The sequence below is a fragment of the Pteropus vampyrus genome, unplaced genomic scaffold (assembly GCF_000151845.1).
Source record: "Pteropus vampyrus isolate Shadow unplaced genomic scaffold, Pvam_2.0 Scaffold104, whole genome shotgun sequence".
In the NCBI taxonomy this organism is placed as follows: domain Eukaryota; kingdom Metazoa; phylum Chordata; class Mammalia; order Chiroptera; family Pteropodidae; genus Pteropus; species Pteropus vampyrus.
The window spans coordinates 5,784,058-5,810,251 of record NW_011888885.1 but is presented as its reverse complement, the minus strand read 5'-3'; the positions used below and the strand labels follow the sequence as shown (position 1 = coordinate 5,810,251).

General features: G+C 38.5%; 1 protein-coding gene across 5 annotated transcripts in view; it reads right to left on the bottom strand.

The window, feature by feature from the left end:
* Nucleotides 1-2,669: 2,669 nt before the first annotated feature.
* Nucleotides 2,670-26,194, bottom strand: part of SPOP (speckle type BTB/POZ protein) — a 58,464-nt gene continuing 34,939 nt past the window's right edge. For 3 of the 5 annotated variants that reach the window (XM_023533574.1, XM_011365093.2, XM_023533573.1), the window contains 9 exons: nucleotides 21,777-21,920; nucleotides 20,964-21,085; nucleotides 18,913-19,064; nucleotides 18,689-18,816; nucleotides 12,232-12,409; nucleotides 9,538-9,593; nucleotides 8,912-9,034; nucleotides 5,140-5,282; nucleotides 3,389-3,915 (listed from right to left, as the gene is read on the bottom strand). In XM_023533574.1, coding sequence (XP_023389342.1) covers nucleotides 3,771-3,915; nucleotides 5,140-5,282; nucleotides 8,912-9,034; nucleotides 9,538-9,593; nucleotides 12,232-12,409; nucleotides 18,689-18,816; nucleotides 18,913-19,064; nucleotides 20,964-21,085; nucleotides 21,777-21,854 — 1,125 coding nt within the window. In that variant the 5' untranslated portion in view covers nucleotides 21,855-21,920 and the 3' untranslated portion in view covers nucleotides 3,389-3,770. Of the gene's footprint in view, nucleotides 3,916-5,139; nucleotides 5,283-8,911; nucleotides 9,035-9,537; nucleotides 9,594-12,231; nucleotides 12,410-18,688; nucleotides 18,817-18,912; nucleotides 19,065-20,963; nucleotides 21,086-21,776; nucleotides 21,921-26,194 lie in introns of all 5 variants that reach the window. The other 2 variants (XM_011365095.2, XM_011365091.1) reach the window with 1 other exon arrangement.

The following is a 26,194-nucleotide window of genomic DNA, read 5'->3' as shown; positions in this document are numbered from 1 at the left end:
GTTTCCACTCTCATCTGGAGGTTGACTCTTCTGGTTCTTGTGGCTCATTATCCCAACTACTGATCGTCCTGCATCTGCTTTCTTGCTTGCTTTCTCTGTGAGCTGTCCACCTATTGAGTCAAAGGTGCCAATGTGGCAGTCACCTCTGAAATTGAGAGGGGAAAAAACACATCCACCTTGTGCATTCACATACACAAAGAGCAGTCTAATGATACTCACCTGAATGTTAGTCACTGAACTCTGCCCTCCATCATTTAGATTCATGAGAAATGAATCTAAACGATGGAGGGCAGAGTTCAGTGAAAAGTCATGAGATAAAGGAAACACACGGGGCCTAGGCTGATTAAAAAGATAATTAATTGTGGAAAATAAGGTTGGGCTCTTCAGTTTGAGAAAGATAAACTGAAGGATCCAAGACAGTCATGTTGGGGGAACTTAGTTGTTCTTTTACAGGAATTCAAGAGCCAGAACAAAGCAACAGTCAGTTTCAAAGTGCAGCCCAACTCTGTTTGCTGTTCTGCTCATAAACATACAAGCTGTTTCCTTTCATCTGCACAGGTTCACACAATATGGAGAATCCACAATAGGTTTAAACCAGATTCATAAATAAATGTGCAGAGTAGTCATCAAGCCAGAGACCTTTTGGCCTAAGAAAAGATCTCAATATTCTTGGCTGGAATTTTTTTTAAAAAGAGGACTCTCTTTTTAAAAGATCTAAAAGGTCAGCAGACTTACCAGAAATAATGAAAAGAGAGGCCATCTCTTACCTAAATTGTTAAAACCCATAAAGGTGTTTGAGATGCCCAATAACAACAGAGGTTTAACCTCCACAGAGGGAATGGGAAAAATTCTCCATGGTTGGTCAGATGTAGAGGGGCTGACAATCAGGGAAGAGAGTTGGGGAGTGATGCCAGATACTCTATTTGAACCTGAAACAGCAACTCTAAAGGTTCTGTGAAACTACTTGCCTGAAATATTGTTTTGATAAATAAGCTATATCCTTGTGGAATTGAAATCTCCAACTGTTCCACTGGCACGGACATCTCTGCAGTGACAGCACATGCCCCAGATTGTGGAGTTAACTTGAATTAAATTTCAGATGTGGGGGAGCTAAGGGAGGGGGTGGTGGCAGTGGGAGGTTTATGAACAGTATGCTGGGGCTCTGATGTTGTCACAACCAGATGGCTTCAACTGTATCATTTAAACAAAAACAAACATGTCCAGAAATAATGGCATGAGAAGCATCGAGTAGCTTCACCTGTGCCCAAAATCCTAACTGCTTTGTACCCACAGTAAAGCCCACATTGGAAATTCCATAAATATTGGGAAATCCCAGAAGAGACCTTCATCCTGCCAGAAGCATGGTGCCAGGATTGCTACTCTCCTGAGGACTTAGTCCCTGAACCCACCAGCCCCCAAACTACAGCCTGTGAATGAGGAAGAAAGCAAATCTGAAGCCTGGTTTCTTCTCCTGGAACCTCTGGAGAACAAGCCAGCAGGAGTACCTTTCCAGAGCTTTGCTCTTGCTATTCCCACAGGAAGGAGGCTTCACCTTAGATGTCATACCTACACATTTCAGAAAAGGTACTTCCTCCAGTTACTGACAATCTACATTAGAAGAACTATCACTCAACGGTTGTGTGATCTTAGGCATGCCACTTGACTTCTCTGGGTTTCAACTTCTCTCATCCATAAAATGGGAAGATACTATTTATCACTTGTCCTACCAAACTCATCAAGTTGTTCGGAAGTTCAAATGAGATACTGTGTATGGAAGATCTGCTGAAAACAGACCTTCTGAGCAAATGCAGAAGAGAGTCTGTGTGTGCCGATCCCTGGAGCTGTGTGCTGATCTGGAACGTGAGGGCCGAGGAGGCACAGGGATAGCAGCCAGAAAGAACACGGAGAACTGGACACTTCCTCACATAGGTGACACTGAGGAGGAAACTGAGAAGTGCAGGAGTAGTTTCTAATAAGTGAATCCTGTCTTTGATTTTACTGATAATAGATCTTATCTACTCCATTCCAGCGGTGCAAGATAAATGAAAATTAGAATATCTGCAAAGGCTAAAGTCAATGAAGGGAAACACATTGGGTCCCCACCTAAAGTCAAATAACACGTACGTTGGCCAGGGCGCCAATGCATCTTCCGGTGCCCCCCTGCCCTGCCCAATGCCGCTGAGACGGGCAGAGGAGGAGCCCCAGGCCAGTCTTGTGAGCTCACTGAGAATTCAGACATTATCTTCTCTGAAAATATACCACGTCAGTGACAGAACCAGTCAGCAATAATAATTTACCTTTATTTAATCTCCACACTTATGTCCCTTGATCTTTTTATATTTTACTAAAAGGGAGATTGAGAGTAGGTCTTAAAACATGAGGCTGCAGAAAGCCCACATCCATTACTTGCCTTGGGAGAGGTCGGGGCCCGATCCCTCAGTAGGATGTGGACTGTGAGATACTCAAGAAAGACAAGAGACTGGCAGATGCTGGCAGCTCACAAGGAAAACTCGAGATTAGGGAGACGCAGTAAATCCCCACTGTGTAGACATTTCAAACATTATCTCTGCAAGCTGCAGATTAGAACTAGGCCTCTAAAATCCCTCGGGGAACTCAGACCCAAAAGACAAGTCAGGTGAGTGAAACAAAAGACCAGAGATACCACACAGTACAAAATAGTCATTATTTATATTTTCAAAAAGAAAAAAATTAACATTTGGAAGTTCTCCCCTGTAGGAAAAGGGGCGAATTGGAAGGAACAGGACTGGCTCCGATGCAGGTGGCAAGTCAGGTACGAACAGCTGAGCAATCGGGGCTGGGATTTTTTTCACACAGCATTAATAATAAAATTTCCTTTTCTTTTCTTTTTGTTCTCTTTTTTGTTTTGTGTTTTGTTTTTTTTTTTTAGAAAAGGGGGGAGGAAGGAGAAATAAAATGAGAAAAATGCCAAAAAACATTTTCCACAATATCTAAAAACAGAGAACCATAGTTCTTGTCAAGACAGTATGAATTCTGGGCGAATTATTTTTTTTCAGTTTTCAACACCAATAAAGATTTTTTGCAAAAGCTACCACATCAGAACACTCATCCTTCAGATCAAATAACCTCCTTCCCCTTTCGCCTTCACTTGTCATTTTTCACAAAGGGATAAAAAGATATATTCTGTTCTTGCAAACAATAAGTGCTAACAACAAGAGAGCTCTTCTGAAACTTGTATGGTGGTGGCGAGTTTTCACAAATATCCAAGTATTAGCACAGTTGGATGGACTGAAATTTCTCTCAACATAAATACTATTAGAATCCACACACTGATTTTGGAGAGATTCTGCAAAAATCCTTTCTTCTTTCCTTTTCTTTCCCCTTCTCTTAAAACTACATGTCCTTTTCCTTTTGCTCCAGGCACCTGATGATTTGTTCTGCTCAGTCAGATGCAGACAGGTATCTCCGAAGTACCACCGCTGGGGTGTCCTCAAGGCCAGCGCCTAAACTGAATCCCCACAGGATCGAACTCCACCAGGCCAAAGGGAACACAGTGACGCAGTGACAGGGTTTTCATTAGGTTGAACAGCCCCGAGTCCCCGGCCCTTCCCTCCCCCCTTTCCCCCCAAGTTTATTTAGTGCTGTTTTAAAAGTCTGGGGCCACGACGCAGTCTTTTCCCCCTACAGCAGAGTAAAAGCTCCACAGATTGCGCTGTCTACCTGGTGGTCAGTGGCAGCAACAGTGGCTGCTGCTTCTGGAAAATAAATGGAGTCTTACAACACGCAGGATCTTACGACTGCTTCAGACGCTTGCGTGGGGGTCCCAGAAATGGGCACTGTGCTGAAGCCAGAGAGCGGTATGCCTCAGCCACCAAGTGGGGATGTGACACCACCATTGACTTCCACCCAGAGGTCTCCAATACATCTGAAGCATGACTAGGAGAAATGAAGAGAGATAGGTTACCAAAGGAGTGAGTGAAGGATGGATTAAACAGCCTCTTAGATAGCCCAATTTCTGAGAGTTTGCTGTAAAGGGTGTCAATGCAAGAAACACTCAGACAGAACCCTTAATATGCACGAGAATTCACTTGTTAGATGATGTGCATACAGGTGACCAGGTTGCAGCTGTTGTAACTCTGGAAACCAGGACTCTGAGCCACACTCTCTTCCACATTGTCAATGCTCTTTATATTCACTGCCAATGCTAATAAAGAGACAGATCTAAGCTTCCAACTGGCTTTGCCATTTACTAGTCCTGTAACCACAGAGGAGATCACAGCCTGGTGCCAATCTGATTATCAAAAAGGAGGGGATAATAACCACACTTCATTAAACGGTTAACATCTAAAGAGCACCAAGCAAGTGTCCAGTACAGAGTGAGCACTCACTAGGCTGAATGTTAGTGGTCTTTTCCCTCCTTCTTTTGCCTCATTCAGTAACTCTTTCGAAACAATCTTACAGACAGACTTAGAGGACCTCGTTTCCTGTTTTGGATCATTTGCGGTGTTGAATAATGTTCACTCATCTACCTGGCAACCTCTTAGACCCGTCTTACCCTAGAACTTCTGTTGTGAGGGCTTTATAAGCCCTGATTCTCTTCCTTGGGTTTTTCTCAATATTTGCTCCCCATCATGCCCCACTGAGAATTATTTCAGGAATTAATATGGCCAGGTCATTTGTCGTTTAAAATGAAGGAACAGATCTACTGGAATGAGCTTTCTTTCGCAAAACAGTATTTAACAACCTCATCTACTGATGATCCCTTCTCTTTCCTCCCTTCTACAATGGATCATTAGATACATTTTACTAACTCATAAAAAATATACTTCTATTCTACATGTCTTTTTATTAAGCCAGTGAATGTGAAGTAAAGATGTTATCACTTGAGGAATACATATTTTTCAGGCCAGCAAGTTATCATTTTCATCATTTCTGATCGCTACAAGGAAGTAAAAAACCTCACTCAGCAATCAAATTAGACCCATGAAAGCAAAACCATCTTCCACACTGTCAAGCTAAAGGGAAAGATGAAAACTCTATACTTACTACTAAAAGGTTAATGAAGCTTCTCAACTATTTTATTCACTAATTCAAAGTCTTTCTCATTTCTCTAGCTATCCCAACCACCCAGAAAGAAGAACTTTGAAGATGTCAACTCACTAGTTGATGAAATCCACTGCCTGAGTTTTCAGCTGATCTGCACTGTGGAGGTCGGCCAGAATGAGAATTTCTGCTGCGTTCTCCACAGAGAGGTTACTGCAGAGGGCATCCTCGCACATGACCTTTAAACGCTCCAGGGCATACTGTAAAACACAAGCACTCTGTCAGAGCAGGAATAGCTCTGGGCTGACTGCACTGAAGCTGTTTCCTGCAGCTGTACCATCATGTAACTGGATACCAGAACAAAACTGCACAGACCATGAGAAGGTTACTACTGCAATTATAAAACATAACCACACTCAGAAGGCTGAAATAAAGATAGCTAAAATAACTTGCGTAGCTGCCATTCAAGTTCTAAAGTCTACCTATTAGGAAGATGGCAATATGGAATAGACCTACATCCTCAAGTTTACCCTGCCCTAACTATGATTAAAGTGTTTCTTAAATCATCACCACCTACCCTTACAATGAGGCATTCCTCTGCTTCAAGTCACCGGGGACATTACATCTTAAATTTCTGCAATCCTTTTATTTAGAGCCAGACTAGGGTGAATGAAGCACAGTCCTTTCAATTTAAGCATTGTCACTAGTCCCGCTGGGTATCCTAACTGGCCCATCAGGCTGTGCAAAGGAGCCCTGTGGTGACTTTCACTAGCATCTCTGCCACTAGTTATTCCTGAATGAGAGTCAACCAAAGGCCTCCTTTTAAACAGAAAAGGATAAATGGAGGCCTATTTTATTGGGGTTGAGGTTAAGACTCCCAGGGTAGAAGAACAAAGCAACAGAGACCCTGGATCCAGCTTCAGTCTAAATACTTCCTATTTTCTAAGGAAAGGGTATAAATGTTCTGGAAATAAAGGTCTAGGTAAATATTGGGAATATTTGATCTAGTTGATTTATTTTGATGCAACTGTACTTACTCCTTGTTCTCAAATATGAGATCGTGAACTTACGAAGGAACTTTAGGGATAAGACGGAGAAAGGGATAAAAGGCATAAAATAAAATATCATTAATCGGTTCACAGGAAAATGGTTTGCTTTGAGGGTACCCAGAGTCTACATACAGCTCCCTCTTGAGGGCCTCAGAACTCAATGACACAATACTCCTCCAGGCTGAATCATGGCAATCAAACCAGGACAATTTTATTTTTATGAATTCTGGGTGAGGAGGCATAGCTGCTGGCACTGTGATCTCCGGCAGCAAAAAGGGTTTTATTGGTTTTTGGTGCAGCTTTAATTTTTTACATTTGAGTAACTGGAAAGCAGTTTCCATGGAAAACAGGAATGACACTAGACAAGCAAGAAATTAGGTTTTTGTTTTAAAAGGCTGGAAAAGGTTGAGTAAATGTTCGGTTTTCATACAGTGCTGCACAGAGCATTCTTCTCATCTTTTCTCAATACATTCTTTTAAAAAGACTTTTACTGTGAATAGCTCTGATCCCTACTGCATAATTAGACAAAAGTAGCCATTCTTATCCCTTCGGGGACAAAGTTTTTTTCTTAATTATGCTTCTGAAAAACCTGCCTAATGGCAGTACTTGCCCGGGAGAATGAAATTGTGTCTTCCAGGCCTGGCCAACGTGTTGTTTTGGTTTTGGTCTAATTACACATGTCCCTAGGAGACTAGAAAAGCTCAGAAGAAGCTGTTTCAGCCTCTTGGGTAAATTCTAGATGTTTAGATCCTTCCATGAAAGATTTCTTATTCTGTTTTCCTGAAGCTCACAAGGAGGTATAAAGGTAAAAATGTTTTCAAATAACCCTGGAGCAAAGACTGTTTAATGGGAAATTCTGAATGGAATTTAAAAACACATCCTTTAGTTACTTCTCATTCAAAAATTTAAAACGCTGCTGTGATTCAACTGCTTTATCTTTTAAAACCATAAGTTAACATATTATACTGAAAATACCATTCTTGGAATGTCGGTTCAGGCTGGTCCCCATCCTCCATGCACTCAGGTTCCCAGCAGGTTCTCTGGCTGAGGAACAGAAATGAAAACCCAGGACATGGATGTCTAACCCGGTCCTGAGATAGACAACTCTGAGCCTCAGTATTTCTGCTAAAAAGTGGGTCTTTCAATACTACTCATCCTTATGGGAGCTAGAAGATGAGGGGCATAAATGTCTGATGTGTATAAGCACAAGTGACTGCTTCACTGAAAATCAGTGGGCAGATGAGGCAGAATCATTACAAACTCATGTTTATAAAAAGCAGGCACTGGGCTGTGCCTTCAACTTCCCCAGAGCTCACAGTGTATATTTTATTACTATCTCCACTAAAAGCAACTTTCCTCTGGTCAGAACTGAGCTAGACTGGAAAGGCATGGTATGTTCACATTGTTTAATTGTACTAATAAAGTCTTGAAAGGTGATAAGAAGGATAGAGCTATTATTCAATCCTTTTCACCAGTACCATTGATTGAGTTTACATGCCTTATCCTCTACAAACACTCCAAAGAACTGATCAATAAAGGTAAAACCTCCACTGTAAACACAGGCACTTTCCTCTGTCCTCAGGGGGGCAAAGGGAGGTAGAAGGAGGTTATTCCCATAAGTCAGTCCTGGGAAGGCTCTCGCGCCCTTAGGTCAGAGCCAGTTTTGCCCTCAGATGGGTGCTGAAGCATCATGGCAGGAAAAGGAGGCACTTCCAGCAGAAAACATTTTTCTCACAGGGTCTATTGCTGTCTGAGTTTAAGCCTTTTTAACACACTTGCCTCAATCCCCTGCCTCCAAAACAAGTAAAGCTTTCACGGGATAAATAGCAAGCACACACACACACACACACACACACACAGAGACACACACGTTTTCTCAGACCACAGGGCCTTTGAGGACAGGTCACTGAGCTCTCTGTTGTTATCTACACAATGAAAGTCAGTTTCCCAAAGTGTGTTTTGAGGTACACTAATCACTGGAGTGATGCTTGAAAAAAAAGGATTCCAGTGTTAACTAAACTGGAGAAATCCTGTCTATCATATTCCCTTTTAGAGAACTCACAATGCACATTAACATAATAAAGGTTCTGAGAAATCCTGCAGTAAAATAACAACACGAAAAAATCCCAATTTGACTTGGTTAAACTCACTGCTTCGTTAACCTTTTTCTCTCAAGTTTATTTTGGGAATCACTGCTCTGTTGTTTTAGGTAATCAACATATTTCCTTGCTTCTAAGATCCACATTTTTATTTTCACACTTTAACACTTCTCAAATCAAAATGTATCTTACAATCGAAGTATACACTTACTGTAGTAGTACCTCTTTTTTCCCCAAAGAGCTATTAATTACCTTATACCTTTGAATATGGTATATTTCAATAACTATTAAGGGGAAAGTTAAAAAGCTAACCAGAACACTGGGTAAAAGATTATTCTCTCATTGACAAAGTTTAAACAAAAGTTAATGAATTCGAGAACATTTTGTAAATTATAAAGCCAAATTATAAATTATAAATCCAAATGTCAGTATTATCTACGTCTCTACTATCACTGTGGTTAAATTTGAGATGGGGAAGAAAAGAGAAGTGAACAGCAAACTTATCCTTCTTTTCCATAGGTAAGGTGACCTCATATAATTTACCATTCAAAGCAGGATACTTCTGAAAATAAAAAGGGTGCTATCAATAATTGAGTTGGAACACAAGTGTAAACCAGGATTGTCCCGACCAAACTAAGATATGCTCGTCTTACTTATAATGTAGCTTTCTAGCCCCATCATGAAATTCAAGAGGTCACAGAAACTCCTAGTCTTGTGATTATTTTTCTATTCTTATCTCACCTTGTCAGCAGCTGCCAGCAAATCATCAGCCATTTTGTCGAGGTTTGGAGCCTTTCCCGTATAAATGAAGCACATCATTTCCTTAAAAACTTCAGGCTCTACATCATTGATTTCAACCCGATTCTATGTTAGAGAAACCGAAACTGAGAAACATTCCAACAGAATAAAATTCTTAAACACTTTTCATGATTTTAAGTTCTGGTGAGGAAAGAAGCTTGTATCATTTAAAACCTAACATGAATGGAAAATTTTGTCTTTGCCCTATTTGATTATAATAGCCTTTTCTCCCATCATATGTACCACCTTTGTTTTCTCAAATACAATAGCAAGATAACTATATCTTTCACTTTTCACTTTTCTTTTCTTGAGTAGAAACACATATCTAATATCCTCACCCAAGACCGTTTGGACACTCTGCCTGGGATAGAGTGAGTCTGCTTCACCTAGAATCCTTCTGGACCACCTCTCTGCTCTCAGAAAGTGTCTGTCTGTTCAGGGAATTTGTACTCCATTTTTATAATACAATAAGAAAAAATAATTATGAAAATAAATCTGCTGTCAAAGTGGAAGAATCATCTAAATCTAGTCACCTAGCCAAAAAGATGCATCTTCATCCTGTCACATACCTTTTTGCTCTCTTCCATTTCATGTTCAAACATGGCACTAAAAACTGGAGAACGAGCTATAAAGTGAAAGGGAAACAGAGACAGATGTGGTTATCACATTATGAAGAAGAGATCATTTTCTTTTCTGTCCCATTGGTACAGGAAAATCTTAGCCTCAAATTACACCAGAATTATAAAATTCTTTTCTTCTTATACCAATAAGTGAATAATTATAATAAATAGAGGGGAAAAAAACAGGAAAAAAAGAAATCGCTTTTAAAATAACTTATGGGCTCCATTCCAACAATTTACATTTCAAGAAAATTACCCAAATTACCTATGTTAGATGACAATGATATCCTCTGGGTAGATCTGGGAGTTCAAATGGAAGGTCCTTCAAGGTCTAAGCAGGATGTTCTAATACCTAGATTTTTGCCTGGAACAATGATACCTACTTTCCCCACTTCCAGGGACCACACGGCAAGGAGGTCAAGAACGGGGTACAATGGCATCCACTAACTAGATGAAGTGCATGTTTGTTTATGACAGGTTGTCTGTTCCTCCAAGCCATGCATTCTCAACAGAGATGATAATGCTCCAAAGAGTATAAAAAAATCTTAGATACTACAATCATCTGTGACTTTCAAAGCTCAACCCCACCTGAGAAAATATTATCCTTTAGTATTTAATGTCTCTCATTGGAAATAATTTTTTTCCTTAGGGGTGGGGATAATGAAAAAGGTTGAGAGACAGTATTCTAAGCCATTCTAGACTAATGAACACTATATATAATAAGTAAATGATGAATAAACTTAATTTCAACCATGAAAGTAATAAACTCAAATTTTATCATGTTGTCCAATGAATCCAGATTCTGGTCAAAGCTGAGACTACCAACCTCTACTTAAGAGAGGAAGAACAGATGGAATATACAGCAGGACTCTGAGTGAGCTAACACGTAACTTGAACTTTGACCTGTTTATGTCAGAAAGGACTAATTTTAGATCCACCCTTTTCTAACCACATAATCTTGGGGAAATCACTTAACCCTCTAAGCTTCAACCCTTTAATCTATGCCAAAAATATTAATTCTCATTGTTCTTATCTCAGAAGGGCTGTAGACTAAAAGCTACTAAATAAATAAATACATTACAGAACTTGAAGACTAAAGGGCTGGTGCTTTCAATAAAGATGGAAGGTTTCAAAGCAGTGATATGCTTAAAGGGTCTTCAGTGGATAGACAGAGGCTGATGCTATGCTATGAGAATAAATAAAATCACCCAGGGAGAATATGTAGAGCGAAACAAGAATTGAATTGAGCAGAACCTTAGGGAACAGCAATGGTTAAAGGGACGGGTAAAGAAGAGGGTGGCCACACATCAGAGGTAGTCAGTGAACTAAGAGAAAACCAGGAGAAAGGAGATAAGTAATATATGAACTAAAGAGTCCCTCAAATTTAGGAACTAGCAGGTCATTTAACTTTAGAAAACTGCTTTCACTACATGGAGGTGAAATGAGGATAAGTGGGAGGAAAGAAGTAGAGATAGTGAATGTGCTATGTTAAGCAACTCGGCTCTGGAAAAAAAAAAAAAGGAGATAAAAACTAGAGGGAAGAAGCTTGAGCCTGTTTACAGGTAGAGCGTAAAGGAGATAGAGAGATGGTGAAGATACCAGATAAGGATGTAACACTTCTGAGAAGGCAGTATGAGATATGAAACAGATCAGAAGGAGAATGCACAGTCTGCTTTGGACACAAGGAAGAATAACCCCTCCACTGAGAATGCAGGGGAAATGCAGGTAAGGTGAGAGGCAAGAGCTGAGGGAGAAGAGCCTCAATTTTCTCTTTCTCTTGGAAGAAGCAGCAAGGTCATCTTCTAGGAGTAGGAGAATAAAAGAGAGTGCTAAAGGTCTGAAGTACCTATTGTTGAGAAAATGAAAGGGAGCTAATTGTAGAAAGAGTTCATGGAGCTCCTAGCTGAGTATGGAGACACTAAGTTAATAATTTCCTTTAGCAATACACAGTCACATCTAGTTGAAAAAGGGAGCAGGAAGATGCGTTAGACTGAGCCAGACTCAGATTCTGCCAGGTGTGTTTTAGAATAACAGAGCTGAGGGTCTTGGTAAGAAATTTGTTGCCTGAAGGTTCATGCAATTTCCTCTTATGTCTTATGGCCTGAATAGAAGTTTGTGGCTAACTGCTATGCTTTCGTGTAAGTCAATTCTGCTTTATTAGCTCCTCCTCTGTGCTAGTCTTTCTCGTCTTAAAAACAACGGGCCTATTATTAGAACAAGACCTGATCCTCCGTGTCACTGGTAACGTTCTCATTCTTCAAGAGAGGGTTAAGACCTCCAGGGCTAGGGACTTAGCTAGATGGTGGTTTAGTCCTGAGTCCAGAATCCTCTGTTACATTCTAAGTTGCTGTCTAGGAATAATACCTGCTCTTAACCAGTGTTTTGATATTTACTCTCTAAGTACAAAGGCATTCAATACATATCATCATCCATTCCTTGAAAATGGAGAGGAAAAACAGAAATACTATTTTTATAGAGAGCAGCCTTTTTGGTTATGGAAATCAATGTCATAATATAAAAATATATTTACTTGCAATTTTTTTGCACTAGTTCAAAAAGTTGAAGTTATTCAAAAGGTGATTATGCAGTCACTGTTCTTCCTTGTTTCCCCAAAACTAATGTTCCCCATGAATAAATACCAACCTGCTAAAATAGCTTTGTGAGCCTGGAATTCTTGGCCGGCAACACACAAACAACAGTCTGTGAACCGGGAATTCTCCCACAGTCCTCCTAACTCATCAGCCAACCGGCACTCAGGAACCTTCACCATATTCATGGTATTCTGGCCAGAAATGTTGACAGAATCTTGTACCACACTCACCTGTGAAAGACAAGGAAACACAGTCCAAAGCTTTTGTTACCAGGAATTTTCTTCCCAGCAGGAAGATATATAGATGACTTTTATCTCACTGCCATAGTACATTCAGATACGAATGTTAGTAATATTCTCTTGAAACCACTGAAACAGATCAAGGCTTTATCCTCTGGATCAAGTAATTTCCAATCTATCACAATCATACTTACTCTACACCATCTCAGGATGAGAGAACCCCAAAAATCTTCTCCAACTTCTAATAAGCTCCACTTTCCCTGACCTAAAACCTGGGCAAAGCCACCAGAAGGAAAAAAACTGACAGAAACAAATGTTAAACCTCAAGTCTTTACCTTATTCCGCCTTATTAAGCAAAGGTTAAATACAAAGAACTCCTATAGAAACTACCATTTAAATTAAACTCTTTAAAGAGAAAAATCTAGTAAACACAAAGCACTTCACTTATTTTAGTTAGGCCTAGAACATGAAAATAAAATGCAGCTTCCATAGGGCCTGGTAAATAATTGGCACTTCCTCACAAATGTTAGTTTAATGAACAGGACTGGGCTTGGAAAATCTTTCTGGTAGTGCTAACTAGGTGGGTATCCCACACCATTTATACTCTCAGTCATTTGTGACAATGACAAACAAGATGGCTGGCTCCAGCTAGCCACACACGTATAGCTTTGGAACAGAATCATGGCAACAGGTTTAAAGAGGGATCCAATTTGCCACTATGGCTTCAGCAGTAGCATGTTCAGCTGAACTAACAGTTCCCCCTAGATAAAAACCAAGGTAACTTCTAGAAAGGTCAGTGAAAGTCAGATAAATTTGTTAGGATACCAATACAAAGATTTATAAATTATATAACATTATAAAATAAATTTAAGATACCAAACTGAAGATAAGACCCAGCAGATCAGTCTTCTGCCTAACAACCATTGCTATGCTTCATCTCCTATATCATATTAGGTTAAAAATGTTAAAATCAAAGCAGAATTCATAAATCTTGAGTATCAGCTCTCCACACTTGCTATTCCTGTAAGTTGAGAAAGACAGCTGAGGAACATCCTAAATGACCCAAATTTCCTTTAACCTTCAAAGATGCAAGTCACCTCTTAAATGCAGTCATAAACCCTGAGGCAAAGTTAATGCCCCATCCGAATAACCCTTAGTCCCTTCAGTGCAGGAGAAAGAGATATGTACTATCAGGTCAAGAAATTTATTCATTTGTTTAAAATGAGCAATAGTCTTGAGCAATAAAACAGTCAAGTTAATCAATTATGAATGTGCTTAGCATTAGTAGCACATTTATCAGAGCCAGATTATAACATTATGTTAATAGCCCAAGACCCAGCACAAACCCAGCACACACACACACACACACAAAAAAAGATTCTCTCTTGTCCCATTTAAGAGCTCTAATTTGGTTCTGCTATTTTCCCATATTAACACCCTTACTTCTTTGATATAATATTAATACCCAAAGTAGAAGTTGCCTGTTTCCAGTTATAGCTTCAAAATACTTCTGATTGAATTAAAAAAAAGAGAAAAAGACCAATTAAACCCAACTTACTCATACATACAGAAAGGCAGGGATCTCTTAAGCTGGCCAATGAAGAGAATGGAGAATGTTTTTGGCACTGAGTTCCTAAGCTTGAATTAAACCAGGCTGACAGGAGCTCAAAGTCATTAACGCTTGATGGCAATTTACTAGACTGGGTAAAATGAATTGGCAAGAGATAAGGTGAACTGCAAACTACGGTTACCAATGGACCCTCTGTTGGTTAGATGCATGCCTAGTAATTAGTGAGGCCCAAAGACTATGACTCCTCTCATTGGGACAATTCCTCTCTCTAGACACAGACAGGAACACAGCAGGAAGGAGAATGTACCTTCACTGTCTGAGCCAGACTTGTTCTGTAGATATATGGATGCCTGGAGTCTCCAGAGCTCTGAATGTCTGGCACCTCTTATCAACATTAAATACGCTTAATTAAAAATAAATTTTAAATGGCATTCACAAATGAGTCTTTAGAGCCCAAACTTTTAACTTAGAAAGAGATTGTTTTCCTCTGCAAATGATGATGCTAAAATGAAACCATTTTGAGAAAAACTAAAGATTTTTTTTTTAATGCCTATAAAGTTGACTATGGAGACTCATTCAGAAATACAGCTGTGAAGCTGACGTGACTGTGACATTTATGTCATCTGTCTTACGAATGACTGCATAAAAATGTCTCAGGAAGGCTGTATAACCCTCTAAATTTCAAGTTGTAAAAGGGTCTCACTTTTAAAGTCAATTCCTTTTCTTAAAAAAGAAAATTTCATAAAAGGCTAAAGATTGTGCCAATTGTACATTTTATCTAAATGTAAAAAGTCGAAACTAATGGAAATATATTTAACTTCCATATAATTAAAACAATTGAAAAAAAGAACAGACTTTGTATACGGATTGTTTATAGCAGCAGCACTATTTCTAATCAAAAGACTAGCAACAATCTAAATGACCATCAATAAAAGAATGAATAAACTGTTGTATATTCATATAATGGGCTATTTTACAGCACTAAAAACAAATGAACTATAGTTACATCCATAGTATAAATAAATTTTAGAAACATAATGTGAAAAGAGCAAGTCCTTAGATGACTACATTCGTTCTTACAGCATTTTTATAAAGCTCAAAACCAACCAAATCTAAACAATATATTGTTCAGGCATACAAAAAATAAACAAGGGAGTGATATGATACAATTCAAAATAGCTGTTTATGATATCATCTTCTGCATGGAGAGACAATAGGTCTAAGGGATATGGGAGAAACATATGCAGGTTAGTTCCCAGTTACTGGTGATATTGTTGGGTTGGGTTGTAGGTTTCTACTATATTATCATGTTTTATAACCTGTAATAATGTTACATATTAAATCACCATTTTTGTAGGTCAAGAATCAAAGACTAGCATTTTTGTATAGTTCAACTAATATATCCAAATAATCCATTAATAAAATTTTAGATAAAAAAAGGAAAAATGAACAGACCTACATATTTAAAATTTGGCAAAAATCACATTCAGAGGCTATGTAGGAACAGTCCGTGTCTGAGAAGGAAAGAAATGTTTTAAGAGTTAACTAGTGTCTAGATATTTCATATTTCCTATATTTCATATTTCAACTTTAATTGCAGCATTACAAAGTACTGGAATCTTATATCTGTCAAAGGTATAAACAATAAATGTGGAATATATGCACCTTTATTGCTAACAGCTACTTGTTTTCAATATAAATAAATGTAAAGAAGGGTCAACAGAAGCTGAAACATTTCATGTATATTTTCTGTGGTCCAAATTATTAACAGAAAATTAAAAGTATTAAGATTTAATGATTCTCTTTTTCATTACCTAAATAAATACTCTCTGCTAAGAACCTGGTAGAGCCCTTGTTTCCCTGGGTGAATGGCATTCAGCTCCACTTAAGAGTGGCACAGCACACTAGAGATGGAAAATGGAGAGCTGACATGGCCCTGACACTAATTTGCTGCACGATGTTAGGAAAAAATTACCTGACCTCCCTAGGCACTGCTTCTCTACCCAGTAACATGAAATGAAGATAACAGAACTGAGCTAGCTCAAAGGACTGTGATAGACAATGCAAGGAATGCTTTGCAAATACATTAACTAAGCAATATCACCTTGGAAGAACTGCCACGTTTCCTAATAGATAAAAACATCCATCAATCCATCAGAGAGAACTGAAAGTGAACCCAGTGCAGCACAGTACAAAGAAGACTACCCTTCCAACATTTTCAGAATTTGCAATCTAATTTCATTTACATATTCATTAATAGCAATACCATTAAAATAAAGCTCAAACACACAAATGTGTGATTCTCAGTCTTGCACCTTAGGATTCCCTCTTGTGACCCCACCCCCAAAATTTCATGAAACAACTATATATATTGCATCACAATAGGACAGAAGTGTCTGGGCCAAAGGTTGACTGAGGAATGGAGGAGTAGAGTATTCATAATCTCAATTTGTATGTGGATGTCAGTTTCATAAATGCCTCTAAAATAAAAAACTAAACCAGTAATAAATAACATAAATATGAACTAGAATAAACTTGTTTATAAACATTCCATTGATAAAAGGGAGCAACAGGTCAAAGGTATAGAATGTGCATCAAAGAATGATTTAGCTTTGTAAAGCGCTAAGAACTTAGATGGAGCTGCAGACATTTTTAAAACCCACATATCCAACACACACCCCCACACAACTGTCTTGCAATGCTGAATGCTACTAAGTCCACAGAGAGCCTTGGAACAGAAATGAGTCTCACTAGGCACAAGCCCAAGTACGAGAAGCAACACTCAGCACCTGTGGCCAACAGAGAAGTGTGAGATGAACAGATGGCATACCTGGTCCGATGGTAAGAAACCGATGGCATCAGCAGAACCCAGCAGACGCTTCCCTGTTCAACATCTCCTCATTTCCAAAGTGTCATCTCACTTCCCTTCTAAGTCAGTAAGGCAAATCTAAACTTAACCACAGGATTTCTCCTAAGAGAATTTCATACGGGGAAGAGAATGGGGAGAGAACGCCTTGGACTTAACTACAGGAGGAGAGATTGCCAAATGAGGGCAGGACAACTGGTTTCCAAACCAAGTCAATACAGGGGTTGGAGCAGATTGGGGGAAGGGGGAAGCATATGAGAAAAGGCTGGACACACAGTAGACTTGAAAATGCTGCAATAAAGGTTAGGGCACTGCCTAAAACACCAGATGCAGTATTTAGAGGAGACAGCTCTTTCTTCAGAGAACAGTTCAAAGATTGGGTTTCATTTCCAACAGAAATTAGAATTTTCCACTATTTTAAAATTTTAAGTCTTTAAGATAGGTGAAGATTAAATTGATGGTCTGTTCATATAACATCTAACCTCACATAAAACCATCTCATTGTTTTCATTTCTTCACCTGAGCAACTGAGTATGTAACTAGTTGGATTTATATAGAATTCAAATTTCAAGTTCATAAGACAAAAAACAACTGCGACAATTTATGTATTTATATAGATGTCACTGGGTTAATAGTTCCTTCTTTTATTTAGCCATTAAAAAGAAGAGAAGGTAGCTATTACACAACTGCATTTTATATATTCAGTGTAGTATTTTAATAAAATATATCCCCAAATTTTCTAACCACCAGGAACCATTCTATGGGAATATTCAATAAGCTGTAACTCGGAAAAGGAACCAGTTGCTGCTGCCCAGGCCTCCTCCACAAAAGGGCAACATTCCTCAGGGACACCTTTCCCAGCTGCACAGGTGGTGACAGGCCTTTGAAAAAGTCGTTAACTCAGTGTGAGCCTATTACTTGACAGAGCACATTGGTAGTTAGGGAATTTGCCTGCACCTTCTCCGTGAAAATACAGTAGTCATTCTCATCAAGTGGTGCTGCTCAGAAAGTGGTTCCTTGACCATACAACGTATAGAAAACACTAACATCTCTGTTGACTGGCGGTTTTAGTCACTTATTATACCGTGAGCTTATGAGTATTTATAAATGTGTTGATAACAGCATGAAATGACTTATTAGTATACACTCATTAACGAAACCACTTTACAACTCACTCGCAGTCTGAGAATTTCTCTTTAAGGCTTCTCCTGTAAACCTGAGAAAGGCTCTTGGGTCATTGGTGAGAGAAGAATTCTCCTAGCTGACTACACATTACTCTCAGCTAACTATGAGTTAGAGAGCTTTACATAACCTTCACTAGAAAAAAAGCGTTCTTACCTTCCTATTTCACAATTATTCTAGCAAGAACAAACTAGAGACATTCAATTCCTGGTAGGTCATCCAGTTCAAAGATCAGGAAAGAAAAGTGATCTATATTTAAAAATATGTAGACTCATATTCAAAGAGAAGTCAAAAGTTTAAGAAACAAACATACATATCTAGTTGCTGTCCATTCTCCTCAGCTTGAAGTGACAGTCTTTACAAATGCTGATAAAACCCGTAATTAAAAAAGGTCAGAACTCAAGCAATTCAAAATTCACACATACCAAGATAGTGCACAATCTTTGTTTTTAAGACTAGTAACAAGTGAAAAGCTGATATGCCCAAGAACCCTGACAACGTGGCACAGTTTTCACTCACATAAGTAACTTTTGTGCAGCACTACTCCACTTGGGGATTTTTCTGTTTCCATCCTTGATACAATAAAATTAAGTCTACCAATATGGATCAGGCCTGGGAAGTGCTAGTCTCAGAGTGGGGTAGAAGGACTCACCTCACAGAAGAGGGTAAGCTTGTCATCAGGGAGAAGCCCGTTGGCCTCATCCAAGAGAAAATCTCTGCGGATGAATTTTTTGAATCCCCAGTCTTTGCCTTGCACAAACCTATATGCCCGTTGACTCTCTGGGGTGAAAAAAAGAATCATATTTAGGGTTACTCGAAAAACCCTATTATGATTCTAGATGTGAAAAAGAATCAAACAAAGAATAGAACATTTACCCATAGCTTTGGTTTCTTCTCCCTTGGCATTCAAGATGGAGAATTTGAATTTTGCCCGAACTTCACTCTTTGGACAGCTGACCAGTAACAGGTAAAGTGACAGGTAATCTTTGCTTTCTTCATCTAGCCCTTTTGGGTTTACTCGCAAACACCTGCCCAAAACATATAGGAAAAAACGTATATGTTGAAAACATCCATGTTTATAGGCTCGTGAAATGACAAGAGAAAACTAGAACATCAAAATCAAGAGAGGGAGATGTTTAAAAAACAAACAAATTCAGGCCCCATAAGCAGGAGATTCTGCTTCAGTAGAATAACTACTTGGGAACCACTTTTCTAGAGTAACCTGAATCACCTTTTAAAAAGCAAACAACAAAAAGGGGCATTCTGGAATCTGAAAACACATCCCTTACATCTCTGCCTCTTTTCTCATAATCTCCCAATCACTCTTCCCCACACAAAATATTTTAAAAGTCAACCTTGTTTTCTATTCTAATCCTCAATCTCAGGAAAGACAGCCCCTAATTTTGTCAGGACTCTGGTGAAACCATGAAAAAAAATGTCAGTGAGCTCTTTAATATCGCCTTGGGAGAGAAAAAGTTTTCTAGAAAAATACGTGAATAGTCTCTAATCTTTTACAGGTATTTTATCAATCTGGTAATAATATTCTAAGATTATAATAAAGGAGGCAGTATGGAAGCACAAATAAAAGCAAACTCCCATTACACAGGGTAGAGCTCCAAGCCAGGCTTCTAAATAGTCAGAAATGCCAATCTGTTACCAATGAATCAAAACAAAATTCAGACAGAATTTAATAGGCTCAACTGAGTAAGTTGTAAATGTCATTAGTTGAACTGCATGTGGTTCAGACACTGTTTCTACCATATATAATACATAGACCATATGTATCCTTAGGCCTTGCCAGTGTTATGGCACCTCTCTCAAACAGGTGGCCTAATCCAGTGCCTCTCTAGGGAGTGCATATGCCACTTACGTCACTATACACCATGCTAAAGATGTGGATTTAAATACAATGCCTAAGAATAAGCATTCTCTCAGTACCCAGTAGTACATTGCTTAATGCACATAGCCAACAAATACTAAATAACTCTTCAATGGGTTATCAGAAGTCAAAACTGGTGGTTCACAGACATGTGCTCTGGTCTTTGCAGTGAGCACATGGTTGTATCCTTAACTGCCTGTCCCTCCTCAAGAGGACATATGGTTTGGATGGGACTGACCCCCACTCCCACACTGTATTCCCCTTGCCACAGAAATTAATTGAGGTAACCTAGGCCTAAACCGATCAGTACATGTATGACGTATTCTTGGCCACACAGTTAGTTCGGAAGAAGTTCAAAAATTTCTGTTGGATGGTAGTGGGTTATGCTCATTACTAGTGCCCGTCATCCTTTAACCCAAGGAAAATTAGACTTAAGATGTTCCACAATGTGGAGAGCAGGGCAGAGCAGAGACGGGGTCCTTAATCTATCCACCGGTCTGCTGGATCAAACTAAGCTGCAATACCATCCTATAGCCTGAGCATTCTAGCTATGTAAGCAAATAAATCTCCTTTATTGTTTTTTAAAAAGGCAATTCAAAAGTTAAGAGATTGTATGTTATAATCTAGATTTCTTGCGATTTTGAACAATTAGAAAATCTGGGAATGGTCAGGCCTTTATTCACACACGTTAAAGTCAGCTGGAGCTGAGGAGCCACCACCCCTTTTAGAAGGACACTCACTAATTTGCCAAGTAGTCAACATTGACACCAGATAGGGATATCATTTATAACACTGGCCCTCTTTACTCATTTACATTACCCTCCAGACAACTGAAATTATGGATCCCTGATATACTTATTCAATTAACACAATAAATATAGAGCGAGCACCTCTATGTGTCAGGCAGTTCTAGGTACTGGGGAATATATTAAGAATAAAACAAAGTCCCTGCCTCCAGGGATCTTACATTCCAGTCAGTCTCCCATAAAACCAAGCAAAACAGTCAACTTTTAGAAAAATTTTTACAGCTAGATATATTCTTCCTCACCATTTCAGTTTATCATTGGCTCCTGATGAAAAGGTTGAACTTTTAATGACTTCACCCATTTCCTCCCGGCAAAAGCTAAAGTTATTGATGGTCCACATGTAGGAGAATTTCACTACCTTGATCTGTTGATAGAAAACCAGGAAGCGATTAAATAGCAAGTGGGCAACCTAAAAAATAGTCTGAAGATCAGATCATCGTCTCCCTTCCCTCCCTCTGCATGATCCCAAGGAAGACAGCACTGTTTGGCCAGCACGAAGGCTCAGCTTTTTCTCGCCTTAGGTCCCTCATTCACATTTTCAGAAATCTCACAGTGACCCAACTGCTTTCGTAACTTTTTTCAGCCTCTGAGAAACACTGAATGGAAAGTGAGAGAAACATTGACGGAATTGGGAAAGCAGATGATAAAGTCATACCTAAAATGAACCTCTGCTCAAAGCTGTGTTTAACAACTGAGATGTTGACGCCAATACCTGGGGTTGCAAATCTCAAACCTAGTTAGTTTCCCCTTGAGTTGCTCACCAGAGGAACACATTTTAATCAAGGAGGATGTAAAAAGATCTACTTTCAAAGACTTCCCCCTTTCAACCTTCTGTGAAAAATACTGGCCTAGGGCATTGAGATTCCCCTTGGAGATCCAAGAAATGGAAAACTGACAAAGTTCCTTATCTATCTTCTGTTTGGCAGTTATAAGATTTCTTTCTACACTGGGTTTCCTGTGTAGAAAGAAACCCAGTGTAGAAAGAAATCTTATTCCTTTCACCCATGAAATCCTCCCAAGATCCAAGATTTACAGGGTGGAAAACATGAACTTACCTGTGTGTAGCACCAGCTCTCAGCTACAGGGCCACTCGACATTTCTGCCGGAGGTGGAGGACTTGGAACCCTTGACATCGCCAGTTTGAAGGTTAAACGAGATTTCGAAAGTCAGGGGACAAAGATTTCTGTTCTCTCTTCACCCTAGTCAATCCAAGAAGCAAGAGGATATTTTAGATGGAAGGTACACCATCCTACTGTTTGTATGATCTTCCAAAGACTGGAAACTTTGTCTCTTGCCTGGAATTCTCTACCTGTATCATTCAAATGGCTCCTTAGCATTCTGATCCCAAATTTAAATGTTAACCTCACAGAAGATCACCTAATCTAATCTAGTCTCCTAGTCCCAATTATACCACCCCATTTTAATCCTCTGCACAGTATTTGTCACCATCTTCCTCAAAGGGGATAGAAATCAATGTACTCAAAGGAGATAGAAAGTACATCCATGAAAAGACTGACTGAAGCAGAGACAGCATAGTGAACACCATGCACAACTTTGCCACTGGCTCCTTCAGCTGGGGCACAAATACCCCATTCCTGAAGGAAAATGATCTTGTTACCTCTCTAACTACTGTCTCATCTTCTCCACTTCAGTGCAAACTAATGAGTGGTCTTCTATTCCTCAACTGTTAGCTGTTCTTTTGAAGAGCAATGTTTAACCCTTTCTTAGATGTGTTCCTTTCCCTGCAGCAATAGCGACCTCTCCCTACTTACACTCCATCATTATCCAATTTTCTAGATTCTTCACCTTGCTCTTGCCCTATTTTTTCATCATTTCTCAATCTCTTTTGTTGAATTATCTTCCTCCATTGTTATTCCCATGTTTTAATCCTCAGTCATTTCCTCAATCTACATTCTTTTTTATGGCAATTTTACCCATCCCAACAGTGTCAAACTTCTGCCTTCTACAAATATTTTCCAAGTCTAACTTTGACCTCTCTCATAAGTCTCAGACCATTTTCAAATAATTGCTATACACCTCACCAGAGTGTCCCAGCAGCAAACCAAATCCAACTCAAAATCCAACTGATAATTTGCATTTCTAACAAGTTCCCAGGTGATCCTGATATGCTGGTCACATTCTGAGAACCACTGCCCTACAGAAACTGCACATGGGCACGAGAAGACATAGTCAAGAGTGTTCAATGTGGCATTGTTCATAACAGTGAAAAACTAGAAACAAACTGAAAATTCATTAGAAGAGAAAGCTAACTAAATTGGTTTATTTCCATATCATAAAAAAATATATTTCAGGATTTTAAATTAATAAACTAGATCTATAGAACCATGCAGATGAGTTCAAACACAATGCTAACGAAAAAAAAGCAAGTTTTGGAATGTTATGTGTAGTACACTATTTATGCAAATTTAAGATTATATATTATTTACAGATATATGCATGTAGTAGAAGTAAAAAAACATTGACAAGCTATGCATCAGATTCAGGCTGGGAGAGCAAGGGAGAAGAATAAGACTGGGGAAAAGAACATAAGACATTTCAAGCTGATTGCTCATATTTCGTTTAAAATAAGAATGATCTGAGGAAGATATGACAATATAAATGTGTTAATTAGGGATGATAATTATTTGAGTATATAATATTCTTTGTACTATTCTGCTTTATATGTGTTAATTGTAGAAATAATGTAAGGATGTGTTCCATTATATCATACATTGTCTGGTCTGTAACATCCAAGGGAAAAATTTCTTTCCTGAATACTTGGTTTACTTTCAGCTATGGACAGACAATATGTGTTGTCTCTGCTTCCTTACTAAGAAGCCCTGAGACAAATTTGTTTCTCTTGAAACTACAGGCTCATACGCTTATCCTATATGCTATAATGTATATAAGGTTCATATGCTCATTCTATAATAGCTTTATTATTTACTTAATGTTGTTATTCCCTTTGCTATAATTCTCTCAACTGATTACTCCTTTATATGTTAAGTATTTTTAGAAACTGCCTCAAAACATTTGTAAAAAGAGGTACAAATGAATATGAAATAATCACTCAACTCACATACATGCACTGACCACCTTAGTAATAATCAGGGAGGGGGATTAATAAAATATAGTTGTACCCTCACAGAGTAATATCATTGATATTACCAGAGTTCCCATTGGTTTTAAACACTATTCTACAGGTATTTACAACTAAAGCATCCCATGTAATCACAGATAAAGTTAACACATGATATGCTATTTTATTTAAGCTAGCAAACTAAGCACTGTGGCATTTGAGCCTCCCTGGTTCATCCAATTCATGATTCCATGATAACATCAAGAAAAAATACCAAATGCTACACCTGATCACCTGATGATCAAGGTAGGCTTGGCATTTGATGGAAAACACATTCTCGCAGAAATGTTCGTTTGTCTAGGAATGAGTAAATGCACCTTAGGCAGTTTTACAAACCCCAGTTACCATAATAATGCCAGGAAGGGCCAGAATGAAATTTTGAAATTCCTACTTAAAACTATCTTTTGGGCAGGTTGGCAAAGAAGATGTGAATTTTACACATTAGTAAGAGCATAAAATTTGGCTCTGAAGGTGTGGGGTGCAGGCTCAGTTCTACACTTAGCGATCACAGAATTTATTTTGAAGTTAAAAAAAATACTTCAAATTTATCTAACAATTAACAATTTAAGAATTCTCTAAGAAAAAGACAAATATAAAAATCAGTTTATTTTAATGGCTTAATTGCTGCTACTGAACCATGGTTCATTATTATGACCTGAAAAAGTACTACTTTGGGCTTGGCTATTTTTTTTTCTTTTTTGCTTGTTATTTATTTTGTAGCCAAGTCTTTTTTTTTTTTTTTTTAATATCACTTTTCTTCTAATTTTTAGAAAATGTCCAACCCAGCAGCTAGGAGAACTGGAGAATCAGCCTTAGACTCTGAGGAGCTCTAACCACACAACCTGCTGAGAGGGAAATTGACTAGGATAGCATAAGTCTAATTAATTTCACTTGCAGTAGGCACCATGGGCAAAGTGTTCATCAGCAAAGCAGCCTGGTGTTACATGAACTCTAGCATTTCATGCCAACTGCTGCAGATACCCAGCAGAAAAACAATTTTAGAAAAGAGGAGGTTTATTTGAGGGTCATGGTTTGAGAACCTTTGCAAGAGATAACTAGTACCAAAATATATTGTTCTTGTCTTCAAACAAGTTAAGACAAGTCTGTCCAAGTTCTCTCATGAGAAATTTATTCTCCAAAGCTTAGCAAACTTCCAAGTAAGATGACAACTTGAGGCTGAACATATCTATTACGTACCACCATTTATTTTACTGTTCACTCTATTAAATCTTGACCTATGGGTTATACCTCTTCTGGGTCACACCAAGAAACATATTTTAAAATATCTGTTGATTTTAATACTGCTCAAATGCCAATGAAGGTAATATCAGTTAGCAAATAATAACAATCTATAGCAGAATGCTTCCTAGCAATGATTATGATATACATATAATGCTTTAAATGGAACCTACACAGTGCACTTCTTTTCTGTTTTCTTTTACACTTATGAACACTTCTGTTGCCTCTAGTAGACTTTAAGTTCCTTAAAAGGAACTTGAAACTATTCTCTGTATCCCCTTTACCACCTAGCACAGCCTGGCAGGAACAAGGCATTCAGCAAAAACACTTTGATGACTGAAACATTTATCCAGTTGCATTCAAGTTCATTAACTTTTCTTGTTTGTTTCTTTCACATATCTCTAAAAGAGCCCTTAGAACAGTGCTGAGTATATTAGATTTGCAATGTAATGAAAATCATCTGTTTGTTCTTTTGGATGAGTTATGCACAAAGCCAAAACCTCCAAGCCTGGCACTCTCAAGCATCAGCCCTGGTAAAAGTGAGTTTTTCATCCAGTATCAAATATATATATTCATTCTACATGCAGAGAAAGACTGGTTATAATTTTTCATTTTGAAAACACAAATCAGTAATATGAACTAAACTCTTACATAATCAGGATTCTTTCAGAATAGAAGATGAATCCCTGTACAATATGGGGAAATGTCACAATAGTTTAACCTGCAGTCTATGCAGAGCTAGGCTAGAATATTCTGAAAAGTGTTACATATACAGTTTATGCAGTAATTTTTTACTCTTCTTTTATTCTCTATAAGCATTCCTCCATCTTTGATCTAATTCAGTTATCCAGAGAATTTTTTTTTTTTTTAAAAACCAACAACTAACAGAGGCATATCACATACAAGATATCTATGAGTTAGCCTCATAGCCATCAGCCTTAAAATTACAGGAGTAAGATTGTGGCGATATGAGCTTGAACCAAATAATTGTTCTGTAGGCCAAGAACAGTAGAATATCAGCAATTTCGTGTGGTTCAACGTAACACAGAAACATGCACAAACTAGATGGCTAGAAACATAGCTTCTTGCTAAAGG